At 34.9% G+C, this 20,000-nt stretch overlaps 2 protein-coding genes across 2 annotated transcripts in view; both read right to left on the bottom strand.

Annotated features, from left to right (window-relative positions):
- The window catches only part of LOC136853945 (uncharacterized), a 12,842-nt gene extending 4,982 nt beyond the window's left edge, over window positions 1-7,860 (bottom strand). The window contains exon 1 of the mRNA XM_067129842.1: window positions 7,768-7,860. Within this exon, the coding sequence (XP_066985943.1) occupies window positions 7,768-7,860 (93 nt within the window). The remainder of the gene's footprint in view (window positions 1-7,767) is intronic.
- A 735-nt stretch (window positions 7,861-8,595) lies between these two features.
- Window positions 8,596-20,000, bottom strand: part of LOC136854129 (homeotic protein distal-less-like) — a 163,762-nt gene continuing 152,357 nt past the window's right edge. Inside the window, 2 exon segments of the mRNA XM_067130341.1 lie at window positions 8,596-10,652; window positions 10,655-11,041. Of these exon segments, the coding sequence (XP_066986442.1) occupies window positions 10,272-10,652; window positions 10,655-11,041 (768 nt within the window). The 3' untranslated portion in view covers window positions 8,596-10,271.

Genomic DNA, 20,000 nt, shown 5'->3' on the forward strand with positions numbered 1-20,000 from the left:
ATATTTTACAAGTTGTGCTAGAAAGGGCAATACTAAGCCTCTCAAAGTTTTATTCACCAGTACTAAAAGTGATTGCTTTAGTCGCTAAATAATTTACACAATTTATGTGTTCTTTAAATGCACATCAGTCACAGTAACAACTGAGTATCCAATAAAAAAAAACTTAACCAGAGACGAATTCAGATTCTCTGCAAAAGTAATCAGTAGTTTTCGGGATTATAGTAATGGTATTTCTGTATTTTTTTTTTAAGTCCGTTCATTAGTTTTGATGTAATCATGCTAAGAGACTAAAGAATTTTAAGTCCGTTCATTAGTTTTGATGTAATCACGCTAACAGACTAAAGAATTTTAAGTCCGTTCATTAGTTTTGACGTAACCACGCTAACAGACTAAAGAATTTTAAGTCCGTTCATTAGTTTTGATGTAATCATGCTAACAGACAAAAGAATTTTAAGTCCGTTCATTAGTTTTGATGTAATCACGCTAACAGACTAAAGAATTTTAAGTCCGTTCATTAGTTTTGATGTAATCATGCTAACAGACAAAAAGAATTTTAAGTCCGTTCATTAGTTTTGATGTAATCATTTTTAAGTCCGTTCATTAGTTTTGATGTAATCACGCTAACAGACTAAAAGAATTTTAAGTCCGTTCATTAGTTTTGATGTAATCACGCTAACAGACTAAAGAATTTTAAGTCCGTTCATTAGTTTTGATGTAATCACGCTAACAGACTAAAGAATTTTAAGTCCGTTCATTAGTTTTGATGTAATCACGCTAACAGACTAAAGAATTTTAAGTCCGTTCATTAGTTTTGATGTAATCATGCTAAGAGACTAAAGAATTTTAAGTCCGTTCATTAGTTTTGATGTAATCACGCTAACAGACTAAAAAGTCCGTTCATTAGTTTTGAAATCACGCTAACAGACTAAAGAATTTTAAGTCCGTTCATTAGATTTTGACAAAAGAATTTTAAGTCCGTTCATTAGTTTTGATGTAATCACGCTAACAGACTAAAAGAATTTTATCCGTTCATTAATGTAATCCGTAAAGAATTTTAAGTCCGTTCATTAGTTTTGATGTAACCACGCTAACAGACTAAAGAATTTTAAGTCCGTTCATTAGTTTTGATGTAATCACGCTAACAGACTAAAGAATTTTAAGTCCGTTCATTAGTTTTGATGTAATCATGCTAAGAGACTAAAAGAATTTTAAGTCCGTTCATTAGTTTTGATGTAATCACGCTAACAGACTAAAGAATTTTAAGTCCGTTCATTAGTTTTTGAGTAACCACGCTAACAGACTAAAAATTTTAAGTCCGTTCATTAGTTTTGATGTAATCATGCTAACAGACAAAAGAATTTTAAGTCCGTTCATTAGTTTTGATGTAATCACGCTAATAAAGAATTTTAACCGTTCATTAGTTTTGATGTAATCACGCTAAAGACTAAAGAATTTTAAGTCCGTTCATTAGTTTTGATGTAATCATGCTAACAAAGAATTTTAAATTTTTAAGTCCGACTAAAGAATCATTAGTTTTGATGTAATCATGCTAACAGACAAAAGAATTTTAAGTCCGTTCATTAGTTTTGATGTAACAGACTAAAGAATTTTAAGTCATTAGTTTTGATGTAATCTAACAGACTAAAGAATTTTAAGTCCGTTCATTAGTTTTGACGTAACCACGCTAACAGACTAAAGAATTTTAAGTCCGTTCATTAGTTTTGATGTAATCATGCTAACATTAGTTTTGATGTAATCACGACAGAAAAGAATTTTAAGTCCGTTCATTAGTTTTGATGTAACGCTAACAGACTCCGTTCATTAGTTTTGATGTAATCAACAACTAAAGAATTTTAAGTCCGTTCATTAGTTTTGATGTAACCACGCTAACAGACTAAAGAATTTTAAGTCCGTTCATTAGTTTTGATGATGACTAATTTTAAGTCCGTTCATTAATGTAACAGACTAAAGAATTTTAAGTCCGTTCATTAGTTTTGATGTAATCACGCTAACAGACTAAAGAATTTTAAGTCCGTTCATTAGTTTTGATGTAACCACGCTAACAGACTAAAGAATTTTAAGTCCGTTCATTAGTTTTGATGTAATCAAGTCCGTTCATTAGTTTTGATGTAATCGCTTAACGCTACAGACTAAAGAATTTTAAGTCCGTTCATTAGTTTTGATGTAATCATGCTAACAGACTAAAAGAATTTTAAGTCCGTTCATTAGTTTTGATGTAATCATGCTAACAGACAAAAAGAATTTTAAGTCCGTTCATTAGTTTTGATGTAATCACGCTAACAGACTAAAGAATTTTAAGTCCGTTCATTAGTTTTGATGTAATCATGCTAACAGACTAAAAGAATTTTAAAGTTTTAAGTCCGTTCATTAGTTTTGATGTAATCATGCTAACAGACTAAAAGAATTTTAAGTCCGTTCAAAAAAATTTTAAGTCCGTTCAAGTTTTGATGTAACCGTTTTAAGTCCGTTCATTAGTTTTGATGTAATCATGCTAACAGACTAAAAATTTTAAGTCCGTTCATTAGTTTTGATGTAATTAAGTCCGTTCATTAGTTTTGATGTAATCACGCTAACAGACTAAAGAATTTTAAGTCCGTTCATTAGTTTTGATGTAACCCGCGCTAACAGACTAAAAATTTTAAGTCCGTTCATTAGATGTAATCATAACAGACTAAAGAATTTTAAGTCCGTTCATTAGTTTTGATGTAACACGCTAACAGACTAAAGAATTTTAAGTCCGTTCATTAGTTTTGATCCCGTTCATTAGTTTTGATGTAATCATAACAGACTAAAGAATTTTAAGTCCGTTCATTAGTTTTGATGTAATCAAACAGACTAAAGAATTTTAAGTCCGTTCATTAGTTTTGATGTAATCATGCTAACAGACTAAAGAATTTTAAGTCCGTTCATTAGTTTTGATGTAATCATGCTAACAACAAGACTAAATTAGTTTTGATGAATTTAAAGAATTTTAAGTCCGTTCATTAGTTTTGATGTAATGTAACAGACTAAAGAATTTTAAGTCCGTTCATTAGTTTTGATGTAATCACGCTAACAGACTAAAAGAATTTTAAGTCCGTTCATTAGTTTTGATGTAACATTTTTAGTTTTGATGTAATCATAACAGACTAAAGAATTTTAAGACAAAGAATTTTAAGTCCGTTCATTAGTTTTGATGTAATCACGCTAACAGACTAAAAATTTTAAGTCCGTTCATTAGTTTTGATGTAATCATAACAGACTAACAGACTAAAGAATTTTAAGTCCGTTCATTAGTTTTGATGTAACCACGCCTAAAAATTTTAAGTCCGTTCATTAGTTTTGATGTAATCATAACAGACTAAAGAATTTTAAGTCATTACAAAAGACTAAAGAATTTTAAGTCCGTTCATTAAAGTTTTGATAACCACGCTAACAGACTAAAGAATTTTAAGTCCGTTCATTAGTTTTGATGTAATCATGCTAACAGACAAAAGAATTTTAAGTCCGTTCATTAGTTTTGATGTAATCATGCTAACAGACTAAAGAATTTTAAGTCCGTTCATTAGTTTTGATGTAACAGACTAAAGCTTCATTAGTTTTGATGTAATCAGAACAACTAAAGAATTTTAAGTCCGTTCATTAGTTTTGATGTAACCATAACAGACTAAAGTTTTAAGTCCGTTCATTAGTTTTGATGTAATCATGAATTTTAAGTCCGTTCATTAGTTTTGATGTAACAGACTAAAGAATTTTAAGTCCGTTCATTAGTTTTGATGTAATCACGCTAACAGACTAAAGAATTTTAAGTCCGTTCATTAGTTTTGATGTAACCACGCTAACAGACTAAAGAATTTTAAGTCCGTTCATTAGTTTTGATGTAATCACGCTAAAGTCCGTTCAGACTAAAACAGAATAAAGAATTTTAAGTCCGTTCATTAGTTTTGATGTAATCACGCTAACAGACTAAAGAATTTTAAGTCCGTTCATTAGTTTTGACGTAACCACGCTAACAGACAAAAGAATTTTAAGTCCGTTCATTAGTTTTGATGTAATCATGCTAACAGACTAAAGAATTTTAAGTCCGTTCATTAGTTTTGATGTAATCACGCTAACAGACTAAAGAATTTTAAGTCCGTTCATTAGTTTTGATGTAATCACGCTAACAGACTAAAGAATTTTAAGTCCGTTCATTAGTTTTGATGTAATCATTAGTTTCATTAGTTTTGATGTAATCATGCTAACAGACTAAAGAATTTTAAGTCCGTTCATTAGTTTTGATGTAATCATGCTAACAGACTAAAAATTTTAAGAATTTTGATGTAATCATGCTAACAGACTAAAGAATTTTTGTTTCATTAGTTTTGATGTAATCATGCTAACAGACTAAAGAATTTTAAGTCCGTTCATTAGTTTTGATGTAATCATGCTAACAGACTAAAGAATTTTAAGTCCGTTCATTAGTTTTGATGTAATCATGCTAACAGACTAAAGAATTTTAAGTCCGTTCATTAGTTTTGATGTAATCATGCTAACAGACAAAAGAATTTTAAGTCCGTTCATTAGTTTTGATGTAATCATGCTAACAGACTAAAGAATTTTAAGTCCGTTCATTAGTTTTGATGTAATCATGCTAACAGACAAAAGAATTTTAAGTCCGTTCATTAGTTTTGATGTAATCATGCTAACAGACTAAAGAATTTTAAGTCCGTTCATTAGTTTTGATGTAATCATGCTAACAGACTAAAGAAATGCAAACCATGCCTGTTAGGTGTTAGTAACAAGATGACTGTGTATAACAATCGATTCCATATATGCATATGGCGCCCCCAAAAAAATAATGATATATTAAGGAACAGTAAAGAGATTCTCATGACAATTTTCTTATAAATTCCTCAGTACTGGAAATATCAATTAAGTTGGTCTCTTATTGACATCTTATTGTACAAAGGCCAAAACCATATTACTGAAGTAATGTGTCAGAGACACGGAATTTTCATTACGAAAGGTCATAATATTCATCGTGCCAAAGGATATTACCAACTTGAGTAATGCTTAAGATGATATTTACCACCCTTCAAAACAACCTGCATAAGGGTATTTACCACTCAAAACAATTTATATGTTTGCCTCTCAAAACAATTTATTTGATGGGTGCCGCTCAAAACAATTTATATGGTATTTGCCGCTCAAAACAATTTATATGATATTTGCCACTCAGATACGATATAAATAAGAATTTTGCCACTCAGAACAATCTACACAAGGATATTTACCACTTAAAGTCTGGAGGAACCCGAAACAATTTCAATAAGTACATTTTAGAATTCATAACATTCTGAGGAGAGGGATATTCACCGCTCAAAACAATGCACAAAGAGGATCTTCGCCATTCCAAACAGTTCTGTGAAAGGATTTGTGATTGTGGACGAAAGATTACCCCACGCGCCATTACCGGAGACGTTCTCTGCACATGAATGAGAATAAGTCAACACACAAACACAGTTGTGTTCGCTGTGACTCACCTTTAATAATCAATAAGCTACCTTCTGTATGTTCGTGGTCATTTTAATAATTCATTACACGCCGTTACATAAAGTCAAGAGGGAAAACTGGAGATTAGTTTAGTTTGTTATTATAGATTGGCGGTATTTTTATATTCACAAGAATAAGCGTGTATTCCGTATTCCAAACCCAATGGCTTGCATTCTTCAGTTTAGCCTAAAACCTAACCGCATAAAATCACATTTTCTCTCTGTCAGACTGTAAAGAGTGTTAACAAAATCCATTCCTGTTGTATTTGATGCTTTTTTTCCTGTTGTTTGTCAAGCCTCTGAATTTGTGTGAAGTTTCAAACTGAATAAGTTCATTTTGGTGTCAGGAATGACTGCCTTCCTATAGAAAGAACGAAGAATTAGAGTTAAATCATTGGGAAAGTAAGGAAAGTTACGTTTGTGTCCGAAAGAATTTCAAACTGAATTATATTAATTTTACAGTTTTTTTTATTGTAGGATCATTCATACCTTGACGAAATAAAGTATTACAAGTAAAGCAGGATTTAACATGTTCCATGTTCGTTAATGAAAGGCCTTATGGATAAATAAATAGCAATGATTATACTCCCTTCTTTATATATATATATATATATATATATATATATATATATATATATATATATATATATATATATATATATATATATATATATATATATATATATATAGCATAATGAGTTCCCTTGAAACACAAATTGCAACATGAATGTTTTTCTGAGATAGCAACATTTCATACCAAGTTAATTTTTCTGTATTCTCCCCTTGCAATATGCTCATGCTGTAAAATATGATGAATATTTTATATTCCATGTCCTACTTTCATACATAACTTTCCAGCACTTAGTGAATATGAAATCATCACATTCGAACAAATGGTTATCACCCGCATTGGCAATCGAAGTGTTTCTCAAGTGTTGATTTCCATTATAAAATAGGTATACAATGACATTCATCTAATCTCTCTCGATACCTTCTGATCAGAAGGGCGAGTAACTCGCGTCTATTTCATCATACCATCTAAAGGTTAATTCATCATGCAAACAGAGCTGATCCATCCAAAAGCTTATCCTTCATATTAACGTGAAGATGTTATTTGATATTGGTAGTGTACATATCGTTTACATAAACAATGACGCTATTTACATATAAAACGGAATTTCTACATCACAGCGTTACGTACAATTTGTATTGTCATATTTAAAATTTTTTTTTAATTTAAGTATATTATATATATATATATATAAAATATATAATATATATATATATATATATATATATATATATAATATATATAAATATAAAATATACAATATATATATATATATATATATATATATATATATATATATAAAATATACAATATATATATATATATATATATATATATATATATATATATATATATATATATATATAATCAAAACATGTGCTGTGCGTAAGGCAATCGTTAAACTGTCAACAAAAAACAAAATTAGCGAATAATTATCTTGGATTTCTTCATAAAATGACCTTCGAAAATCCTTGTACATTCAAAGCCATCAAGGAAAAATATTGTCCACATTTTCTACTCTGTTTGATGAAGGCATGCAAACCTCACGGCAAATTTGTTCCGTAATCAATCAATCATTTGCTGTGATTTGCCCTCATGAATTATTCGCCTCGCAGACAGTAATTGGCATCTTAGCAGGATCATTATGAGACATTATCCTACGAAAACTAAGTAATCAGCAAGCACGATGTCATTAAAATTACTGTGCAGTAAGGCACGTTACCTCATTCATACTGTACATATAGAGTCTTGTGGAAACGCGCATACGATTTATTTCTGGAACCGTACCCAGTGGTCTCTCATTTATTTCAGTCTTAATTCTTCATTCATGGAATAAAACAAGCGTAAGGAATTCAAGTTGAATTTCCAAAGAGTAGATCCGGGTAAGCCTATTTGCACACTAGTAACTCTTCTGTTTCCCGTGAAACGGAACAATAACCTTTCTGGTGATTTTTATCTATGAAACTTATGAATCCACAGCGCCGTTATTCTCTACCTAATATCGTCAGCTAACCTCAAGGGGGAGGATCGTTTTAGACCTAATAGTTGCGAAGTTCTATTTTGTGGGTAACATGGAATGAATTAGAATGATTCTGTTGCATTCTAAAACGGAGGAACAAAAACCAAAGCAATTCTCGTATGTTAAATCACAGCTTCTCATACATTAAAGACAATGACCATCAGAGCTTTCCTGTCATTGTCAGTGTCATAGGAGTACCTAAGAACAACACTGTCGTCGAAGGCTGACACCAACATGTTTTTAACATATGACTCAATTATATCCCCAAAGTTTATCTGTTAACATTTCAGTAATGTGAAATAAGTCTTGGTCCAGATCTGGCGCCATGTTTAATTTTTCATTGCACCTGTTGTTTGAATATTTGGTTTAAAATCATAATTTTATAAATATTTATAAACATTTTTCTAAAACCATAACTTCTGAACAAGACCTCGGGAGCATTTTCTAGGCAGCCCAATAAAAACTGAAAGACTAGAAATTTATATAACGAATAATTAGTCAATAATTGACGTGTCAGATAAATTTATACGTTAGCCTCGGAAGAATGATGGTTAGAATGTCCATACATAGAAAATATAAAAATATGGAAGTCTAAGATTTAAAAGTTCAACTAGGCATTCAGCATTTGATTGCAGGCTGCTCTTCCGAAATAGAGCCAGTGCTAGACCTCCTTGGAATTTGATTATGGGCTCAATATAAGTCTAGTAAGACAATAATAAGAGCATTTGAAGCATATTTGGATTCTAAGATTTAAAAATTAAACTAGGCATTAAACATCTAATTGCAGGTTGCTCTTGTGAAAAAGGGCCAATACTAGACCTATTTGGAATTTGATTACAGGCTTTACGTAAGACTTAACATAGGCCTAATATAACAATAATAGTAGCATCTGAATCCCATTTGAATTGCCTCTTCCTATACCGACTTTGGAGCCTCATCCGTCGATTGGTTTCTAAATAAGAACAACGAAGTACAATTAGCTGACGTTTATTACATTCAGTATATAACATAGACACGATTTACATCAAAAATATTGTTTAAGGTACTTTGAGCACAGCTTTGTACAATGCAGAAATACAGAAGAAAATAGGAAAGGCAGATAGATATGTACAATGGTATGATATAAATAAAAATGAATTCTAGAATCCTCGAGAGAGAGAGAGAGAGAGAGAGAGAGAGAGAGAGAGAGAGAGAGAGTAGATCTCCCTCCAATCGCTAGATTACAAGACTCTAGAACCATGCGGAGTACAAGAGGATATATATTTATATATTCATATATTATCATGAAATAAAAAAAAAACATCGTCTGTGCACCAGTGAGGAGAAGAGAGCTAAGAGATAATCACTAATTCTGGGGCTTTTTTTTTTTTTACTATTAAATTTCCCTTTTGGCAAATGGCGTGGTGTGGTGCTGGACGTGTTAGAAGCACTAGGACGACCACCGCTTATTACAAAAAACTTCTTTACCTGAACGCTAATTATTTGGTACGTCACTGAAAGAGTCTGATTTTTTATTATTATTATTAAAAAAAGAAGATTCTGTTGTACAAAAAAATCAACAGAACAGGTAACCGGAAACTCTTTATACCTGTCATGATTCGCTCCTTTGTTTCAAAGCATTTCACTGCTTTAGGTCGTATCACCGTAAGCTCTGCAGCAAACTAGAGGCATCTTTGGTGTGTTTTTCATGGATAATTTTTTTTTTTTTTTGGGGGGGAGGGACCCCAAATGTCACCATGAGGAGATGGATTTTTTTTTTATTGTTTTCTATCTGTTTATCTTACTTCGACTGAACACAAGGCTCAAGCGCAGCCTATGTCACATTCCTTCTGCTAGACAAAGACGTACTTTATTTTTATTACTGGCGCTCTCATCAGCAACAAAACACCACTTACAAAGATCAGAATCCCAAAATTCAAATACTGTATTATTCTTGTCAATCGGTGTGATCTCAGGTAATTCAGTCCTTTTAAGTACTAAGAGCAATGTGTGCTAAACTTTTCTTCATATATATATTTACATATATATGCATAATATATATATAATAATAATAATTCATCTCAACACAGTTCACCCTGACATAATCAGACAAAGCTCTACGAGTAAACATACACATTGTATTTACAACGTCTTGTCAGATCTGTTAAGATGACTAAATTCAGCAAAACTTTTGGATTTCCATTTCCATTCGAAAACAAACACAACAGACTCCTGTGTATCATTAGAATAAGCACTTGGCACTATATCCTACTACGGTAACAATAAAATGAGGGAAAGGAAAGGGCGGAAATGTCTTTCTGTAAAACCACAGCGAACCCTCCCAAGTATTTCCCTGTCTTTGGCTAACCGAGAGCCAAGTTCTCAACAGCAAAGTCTATTGGCCTTTTCAACATTAACTACACCAATATGGTGAGTGTATTGCACGACATCTTTGGAATACCCTCCTGGAATTAGGTGAAGTGTATCTTTGGTCCCGGAAATAACCCCCGTGGCTGGGTGGGCCTACATTTCATTCCATTTTTTCCCTTTTTTTTTTTTTAGCTGTTTTCATTTGACAGGACCACACAGCCCATGGCTAGAGACCATTATGGTTCTTCATAGCAATTAAACATCGACGGTCATCGACCTATTTTCCTCTGGCGGGAACTTAAGTAAGGAGGTGCTGTTGATCCGGAGTATACCAGGAGTACATGTAGGGCGTCGACACGGGCGGTTTCATGTCCCAGTGGTGCGAAGCCAGTCCTGGCGAAGAGGCTGAGGGCGGCATAGGCATGTGCTCAGTGGCTGAAGCTGGGGAAGCTATCGATGAGGGCGGCATGTAGCCTCCGTGTCCTGGATGGTTCATGTGGTGCTGTGGAGGAGGGCCAGGTGGGCCGAGGTGCGAGGTGCCGTGGTTCTCGTGTGCCTGACTTGTGGGCGTGGGTGGGTGCTGAGGCGGCACATGAGAGTGGGGTGGCAGCTGAACAGAATGTGGTGGAGGCGGATGGGAGTGGGGAGAAGCTGCGTGGGGTGGGTGGTGGGGGTGTGGGGAGGTGGGTGGGAGTGAGGTGGAGCACAAGGTGTTAACTGGGGCGGAGGATGCTGAGGGTGACCCATGGAAAGGGCGTTAGGCGGGGGCACATGGGACCCGGAGTGGGAGATGGGGACGAGGGTGGTCAGGGGAGGCGGCTGAGGCAGAGATGATGGGACTGTAGACTGCGAAATGGGCGTCTGTGCTGGAGAGTGCGTCTGTGGGGGCGGACTGATGGGTGTTGGGGTGGTGTATGGCTGGAGTGGAGAAGTGGCTGATAAAGGCGATGAGCTCAAGGGTGACCCGGGTCCTACTGGGGCTCCTTGAGGGACTCCTGGACCGCTCGTCTGAGCTGCTTTCATCATCTTCTTGTACTTTGACCGCCGATTTTGGAACCAGATCTTCACCTGCGGGAGAAGAGGATTCGGGCCGTTAGTTTGTCGCTCCATCGAGAAAACTGTTCATTTGTTCAGATGTATTAACAATATTTCAAAGGCATTTTACATTCCACAATGCAATAAAAAGTCTCCTCTGTGATGAGGATATCAGATCTAGACTACACATAATTATGAAGGATTTGCATTATTTAAAAAAAAATTTCTTTACTACTTCAACATTCAATCACAAAGACCCAAGTTCCCCGCCTATCCTACACGATCCTACAAACAACTCATTTACAACATACCTTTGAAATTATAATTAGATTATTATTTTTATTTAGTGTATGCTCGAGTTTTCTCTAGTTCTAAATAGGATTATTAATTACCTCTAAACGCTGATGGTCTACAAGTCCATCTGAATATTATTCCATTCAGATTACCTTCCTGAATTAAGCCCTATCATTTTAATACAAGATTATAGATTATGTAAAAATGGTCTAGAATAAATTATGTGATTTTTAAAGCATTCCCCGAAAAAACCGTCATTATTTATATCATTACACAGACATCTATATATATATATATATATATATATATATATATATATATATATATATATATATATATATATATATATATATATATATATATATATATATATATATATATATATATATATATAATAATGTGTGTGCTTATATATGTGTGTTTAAATACACAAGGTGAATAAAAAGAAAAATTAATAGAAGCAAGGTCTCTCTCTCTCTCTCTCTCTCTCTCTCTCTCTCTCTCTCTCTCTCTCTCTCTCTCTCTCTCTCTCTCTCTCTCTCTCTCATAACACCTCGTCGCTGGTGACCACATGAGGCTGAGTTCATATGACAATACTTTTTACGAGAAGAAAGTTCGAAGGGCGTGATGAAATACACCATTTTCATTTCAGTTACATGTAAACATAAATCATTGTCAGAGGTTAAAGACTAATAAGGAACTAAATAGGTTGACATTTTAATACTTTTGAGAAAAAATAAGAATAAAAGCTTTACTGAATTCAGAGATAAAAAAAAATTACGAAAAGACTCCATTTTTTATCCGTAGTAACAAAATGGAAGGATGCTGAGTACGAATAAATTTAAATAACAGCGATTCAATAGCAAGTCATAATAACGATGAAAAATATGAAGTCTTTGAATTAATACCAGTGAATTACTCCTAAGAGACACAACCCGGATAAACTAAGACTACAAATTAATTGCAGTAACTTATTCCTAAGACAACCCAAGACTATCTTAAGACTGGGAATTAATCCAGGTAACTTATTCTTAAGACACGAGACTAGACAAGCAAAGACTATGAGTTTATCTCTTTAATTCATTCCTAAGACAAGAAGGCTAGACAAGCTAAGACTACGCATTAATCTCACTAACTCATTCCCGAGACACGAAACCCGGGGAAGCCAAGACAATATGCATTAAACTACGTCACTCATTCCCAAGACGCGAAAACAACGGAAAACTACGAGGCGCCATTGTTATTCCATGACGGGTAATTGACCCACTTGTTTACTAAACCCCGAAAACCAAGCAGAGCCGAAACTAATTATGCAAACACGGTCTCCACAAACATATGTTGAATGTTCACGTCTAAAAGTTTCTGACAAGCCGCCCCAACACCAGCACCGCAGCGGCGGAGTTTTTTTTTTTTTTTATCCATTATCAATTTATTTTTCCCCTCTTGACAAAGAATGGCAGGGAGAAGGGGGGGAGGAAGAGGGGGGAATGCATGGTTGCATTCTTCATTCATTGGTTTCGTGTTTTGGAATTTCAGGAATTTTCTCAAGAGGAATTTCTTGTTGAGTGTTTTCCCGTTCACTCATTCTAACTACTATGAGAATGAATGACGAATATTAATTCATTATTCATTCATGAGCATAGTGATTTCGTCAGGTAATTCTCCTGCGCCGTTTGCCATGACGGAAATTCAACTGATATCGCTATGCAAACCAACTGCAATTTACATTAAGTTCGTTAATTCAATAATATCAAAGGCAACATCATTAACCAAACTATTATCATTAATTTTAATTTTTGCAGTTCATCAAAGTCATCGCAGCTCCGCTAATATCAGCTAACATGGGGCCGCTCACGTACTCAACAGACCTGACTAATGTTGCCTTCACTTTTTGCCTTAAAATAGATTACAACACACAGTCAGTCCTCGTCAGACTGATGTTGTTACACGTAACGTCACTCAGACTGTCTCTCCCAGCCACAGTTTGGCTGAGGTATTCGTTATTAAGACAAAAATTGTTTGGACCTTTTTTAAAATTTGACAGTTTCATGCTTTCGATCTGGAGATTCAGTAACAGACACGAAAACCTGCAATAGTAATTTAATTCCTTGTCTATGGAAATCTATAGGTTACGTCAACTGATAAAGCTCATTCAGTTTTAGGGAAAATATTGCTTCAAGACTAACTCCGTCAGAGGCATCACTTACGGTTCTTTGCAGCGTCCCTAAGGCCCCTAGCTGCAACCCCTTTCATTTCCTTTACTGTATCTCAGTTCATATGCTCTTCCTTCCGTCTTCATTTCCACCCTCTCCTAACAATTATTTCATAGTGCAACTGCGAGGCTTTCCTCCTATTACACCTTTAAAACCTTTTACTCTCAATTTCTCTTTCAGTGCTGAATGACCTCATAGGCTCCAGAGCTTGGCCTTTGGCCTAAATTTTATATTCCACTTCCATTTCAAGTGTAGCTTTTAGCTTCTTGCTCATTTAAAAGATTAATGAAAACGATCCCACTCCAAAATGTCTCGTTTGCTGGCTTTGAATTTGAAGAAAAAAAAAAACCTTTCAGCTGCATAAACAAGGAGCATTTACCCTGAGCCCACCCTCAATTACATGGACGCCCTGCTTATCATTAATCACGTCAATAACAAATATTACAGCCATCACTGTCATCTAACAGAGAGCTTTAGAAAGATTTTTTTTATGGACCGTCTTCTCCTGTATGTTTTCATCGAATGAAGTTAACGTTTAAATTTACCCGACCTGGAGAACCCGCTTCCAAAACCAAACATGATTAAGACTGAATTTGCTGTCAATTACACGTACAGACCACATGTGCTCTGTCAAGACTAGGGATAAATAGCATCGACCCTTCAATTACTAGTTTAACTGCGCGATGGGCAGAAACCTTGTAGCAACAAATCTCTGCCACCTTTGTAGGACCGATTCTACATAGGGGGCCCCTTCCTACTTGGTTGGCTGTGTACGACGGGAACACTACATTGGAAAGAACCTCCATCCTCCTCGGGTGAAGCATTGAAATAAAGTCTTGAAATGATTGTGTGTGTTGGGGGAGGTTGTTTTATCATTTACCTTACAAGTTTATTTGCGAGGCAAAACAAATTCCTGTAATTTTTTTTTTTTTTGAAGGGGCCCCTTTTATCACTTACTTTACAAGTTTAGCTGCAGAACAAAGTCCAGTAATTATTTTTTAGGGGGAGGGGAGGAAGGACCTGTCACCACTTACTTTACAAGCTTGGCCACAGGAGAAAACAAAGTCCTGTAATGATTTTTTTTCGGGGGTGGGGGGTTGGGTGGCTTTTATCCCTTACTTTACAACCTTAACTGCAGGGCAAAACAAAGTCCTGTAATTATTTATTTTGGGGGGGAGGAAGGACCTTTCACCACTTACTTTACAAGCTTGGCCACAGGGGAAAACAAAGTCCCGTAATGATTTTTATTTTTTATTTTGGGGGGCGGGGGGTGAAAGGACCTTTCATCACTTACTTTACAAGCTTAGTAGCTGCAGGGCAATTATGACTAGCAAAGCCTTAGAGGAAATTGGAGAGAGATATCGTTGCAAGGAACACCACCAACAACAACAACTCGAGCGCATTTTCTCTATAATTTTTAAACCGAGCCCACCCAGACATTAGCAAAGCATGGATTGTCAACGGAACGGGAGGGTAAGAATGGCCCCTTGTCGACGGCACGTTGTGGTGTGAGTGCCAGCCATTTGTCAAGGTAATGGCAGTCATGCATCACCAGTGTCGTTTTGGCCCTGTTTCCAGACCCCTCCTGGATTGCCATGAATATAGAGCGAGTCTGATGGCGCTGTGGAGCTTACGCACTTTTTGATGAATTGCCTTGCGGCGGTGCAAGGGAGAGAGAGAGAGAATACAGTCCCAGTGTAGAGAGAGAGAGAGAGAGAGAGAGAGAGAGAGAGAGAGAGAGAGAGAATACAGTCCCAGTGTAGAGAGAGAGAGAATACAGTTCCACTAGGGAGAGAGAGAGGGGGAGGGAGAGAGAGAGCGAGAATACAGTTCCAGTATAGAGAGAGAGAAAAAGAGAGAATACAGTTCCAGTGGAGAGAGAGAGAGAGAGAGAGAGAGAGAGAGAGAGAGAGAGAGAGAGAGAGAGAGAGAGAAGAGAGAGAGAGAGAGAGAGAGAGAGAATACAGTTCCAGTAGAGAGAGAGAGAGAGAGAATAGAGTTCCAGAGAGAGAGAGAGAGAGAGAGAGAATACAGAGAGAGAGAGAGAGAGAGAGAGAGAGAGAATACAGTTCCAGTAGAGAGAGAGAGAGAGAGAGAGAGAGAGAGAATACAGTTCCAGTAGAGAGAGAGAGAGAGAGAGAGAGAGAGAGAGAAAGAGAGAGAGAGAGAGAGAGAATACAGTTCCAGTATAGAGAGAGAGAAAAGGAGAGAATACAGTTCCAGTGGAGAGAGAGAGAGAGAGAGAGAGAGAGAGAGAGAGAGAGAGAGAGAGAGAGAGAATACAGTTCCAGTAGAGAGAGAGTAAGAGAGAGAGAATCGTTAAAATCGAAACGAGAGAGAGAGAGTGAAAGAAGACCACAGTCAGTTCCAGTATGAGCTGAGAAAAGGAGTTAATCGAATAAAACAGCGTATCAGATTTGTTTTGCGCAAAAATTATTATTATTAGAGATTAGAGAGAAAGTCTGGAAAGGTAATATTAAAATCGAAACGCATTGTGGAAGACCAAAATCATAGCTGTGCGTTAATCGCAAAAACAGCGTAAATTTGTTTTGGGCACTTATTATTATTGAAACTAAATTAATTATTATTAGGGACAATCAAAAAAATGTAATTAAATAAATTATGAAAAAAATATCATTGATATAAATTAAGTAAATAGGGACAATCATAAAAAATAATTAAATATTATAAATATATATATATATATATATATATATATATATATATATATATATATATATATATACACACATACACACACGGTGAAAAAGAAAGATATTATGGTAAGTTATTTTCACTGACAAGAACGGCAAGAAGACGAATGAATTCCGAGACGAGTAAAACATTATTCCACGACCATTTAAAATTTCCAAAGGACATGCGATGAGGAAACTGCCAAACATTTCTGCATCCCTCTGAAAAGAAGGTGAGGAATTCCTCAAATACGTTCGAAGTATAAAAAGCCTCGAACCACTCACTATCCGACTCCGAAAACGTATGACGACAGCGCCGTTTCCGAAGGCCACCAGTGTCGTCATAAAGAAGAATCTTAGGCCGATGAACTGCGGTTATCATAATTTCCACCTGTTTTTTTTCTTCTTCTTCTTCTTCTTTATGCATTTAAGCGGACTGCGGAGATTCGAACGCATCTCGTCAGTATCGACTGCATCACGCACTAAAGCGTTACTTAAGGAATTAATTTAGGCATGGAAGGCGCTAATTTATTCTCAAAGGATCTCGCGCTAAAATTAAATAACTGATAACGAGACGCAAGTTTTAGGAGATCAGTTTCGACGCCGGAGAAAAAAAAACAAAAAAAACAAGGATTTGGTGGCGTGTTTTCCTATTTACCTACTACGGTTGGGGTGGGGTTGGTGGACTCCTCCTCAAAACAAGGATGAAAGGCCTGGGTGATCTTGCGGTCAGGAGTTCTGGCCTTCAGAGCTCAGCCTTGTGAAACCTCGAAAAGCTCTCAGCAATACCAATATATATATATATATATATATATATATATATATATATATATATATATATATATATATATATATATATATATATATATATATATATATATATATATATATATATATATATATATATATATATATATATATATATATATGTATATATATATATTTATATGTATGTGTGTATGTGTATTTATATATATATATAATATATATTTATATATATATATAATATATATTTATGTGCATATTTATATTTTGTACGTACCATACGATAATGTCTATGACGCAAAAATAGTTGAATCATTAGTTTACATAATAATTTAAAATAAGAGAAACTGTGAGACGAACATATTTTTACCACATTTGTGTCTGAGCAGCAAATTTATATCCAAATGATAAAAACTAAATAGTTTTGAAGAAAAGTTTGCCTGTAAAAGCTTCAAAAACTCTTCATGGCATAAACAAAAAAAGGCTAATGTTTTTGTTCAAAGCTTCAAAGTCCACATGAACTGATTAATATTCAGTGATAAGTTTTTTTAAATGCTCTGACACTCGATGGTAACAAAAAAATGGGAACTTTTCGTGGGTGGGTGCGTGTGCGTGTTTTTAGTGTTTTTTTTTTTTTTTAAGGTTCGCTGTGTATTTAATAATCTCTGACACTTACAACACGGACCACTCTCCTTAACCGATCAAACTATCCCCTTACAGAACCACCAAAAACAAAAAAAAAAATAATAAAAAATTGAGTACGTTTATCGCGTGTTTGTCTTCGTTAGAGTACTTTTTTTTTTTTTTTAGTTCATAGTGATTTTTATATGAATCTTAAGTTTTCAAGACACTTTTTCGACGTATTTTGAAGCGGCTTTTGTCGCGATAATGGCCAGGGTAACGTGATTTTTGTAACGTGAACTATTTTCAAGGCATAAGCATCTGCCCCTGAACACTGAATTGAAGGATTATCTATCTATCTATCTATCTATCTATCTATCTATCTATCTATCTATCTATCTATCTATCTATCTATCTCTCTCTATCTATCTATCTATCTATATGTATATTTGTAACTTGATGACCCCTGTCTCGAAAAATGCATTTCCACGAATACCCTAAAATGATTTTGAATTAATATGAAACACCAAGTTTAAGTACATGAAGAGCAAACGAGCTACAATAAAAAAAAAAAATGAATCCGTGTACCTGAGCCCTACCTACAAAAAAAAAAAAAAAAAAAAACTAAAACCCCTCCCTGTTTCAAATTTTTTTTCTCACTGAAATATACCATGCATCCACATCCTCATCACGAGCAAACCTATCTTGTATTGGATGATAATAAAAAAAAAATAATCAAAAATAAAAAAAAAAGAGACTGAAGAAACAGGAAAGGGTACGTACTTGCGCGTACTGGGCTGCGCAGACAGTCTGTGTTGCACGCTGACTCTACATAACGGACGCTAATTATCCCCGGGAAGAGCAGGTGTGACAGGTGTCTTCGTTCCCAATGGCCAAAAGAAAAATTTCCAAGTAAAAGAAAAACACAGTGAAGTTGATATCATCAAGTTAACAGGGTTTTTTTTTCGACTTCTCTCTCTCTCTCTCTCTTTGTATGCTTTGTTCAAAAATTGGATTCCTCAAAGTACATTCTACGTTCAGAATCCTGTTCTGTCTGTGCCTGTTACCGTAGTGTTTCATGAAGGCTGAATTTAGCTTTGTTTAAAATTTGATTCCTCAAAACAAATTCTACTCTCTCTCTCTCTCTCTCTCTCTCTCTCTCTCTCTCTCTCTCTCTCTCTCTCTCTGTATGCTTTGCTCAAAAATCGGATTCCTCAAAGTACATTCTACATTCAGAATCCTGTTCTGTCTGTGCCTGTTACTGCAGTGTTTCATGAAGGCTGAATTTAGCTTCGTTTAAAATTTGATTCCTCAAAACAAATTCTACATCCAGAATCCTGTTCTCTCTCTCTGCATGTTATTGATTTGTTTCATGATGAACTAATTTTGCTTCGTTCAAAATTTGATTCCTCAAAACAAATTCTACATTCAGAATCCTGTTCTCTCTCTGCATGTTATTGATTTGTTTCATGATGAACTAATTTTGCTTTGTTCAAAATTTGATTCCTCAAAGTACATTTCTACATTTAGAGCCCTTTTCTCTCTCTGCCTGTTATTGATGTGTTTCATGAAAGCTATATTTTGCTTAGTTCAAAAATCTGATTCCTCACAGTACAATTTACATTCAGAATCCTGTTGTCTGTGCCTGTTACTGAAGTGTATCATGAAGAACTAATTTTGCTTTGTTATGAATTTGATTCCTCAAAGTACATTCTACATTCAAAACCTTGGTTTTATACAATGGTCAGCCTGAATGAGATATATGAACAAATCCTGGTTAACTTGTTACTGTTGTGTTTCATGAAGGCTAAATTTTGCTTTATTAAAAATTTGATTCCTCAGAGAAATTCTACATTCAGAACCCTGGCTTTACACAATGGTCAGCCTGAATAAGATGGATGAACAAATCCTGGGTAATTGGACCACAAAACTTTATGTATAAATGTATGAACCCTGAGGTTCTAAAAAAAGTGCAAAGAACGTGTCCCTATCTTTAGAAATTAAGAACTTAGAGCTCAAAAGAAAGGTTACTTCAATAAACAAAACAGTGATTAACCCTTTCATTAGAACCAGCCCCTTCATTGGCGTGTCAAATCGGCACTACAGTATTATAATCCCTGCATTCCATCTTGAAAAGTTTTATAAATGACGACAAATCACATCATAACAACCAACTTACCTATTATCTACAGATGCGTTTGGGAAACGAATAAATTATGTTTTTAAAAACTTTTACCAGTTGCAAATATTAAATCGTAAATGCCGAGGTCCAAAACATAAAAGGCATTCTCTTCAGTTGTTGATGCAAAAGGTGTCAAAATCGAATTCTAAAACATGAACATAATCCCAAAAATATTAATTACCGTATTTCTAAGCAATGTCTCTCGCCGTAATGTTTTCCACACT

The sequence above is a fragment of the Macrobrachium rosenbergii genome, chromosome 28 (assembly GCF_040412425.1).
Source record: "Macrobrachium rosenbergii isolate ZJJX-2024 chromosome 28, ASM4041242v1, whole genome shotgun sequence".
NCBI classification, from domain to species: Eukaryota; Metazoa; Arthropoda; class Malacostraca; order Decapoda; family Palaemonidae; genus Macrobrachium; species Macrobrachium rosenbergii.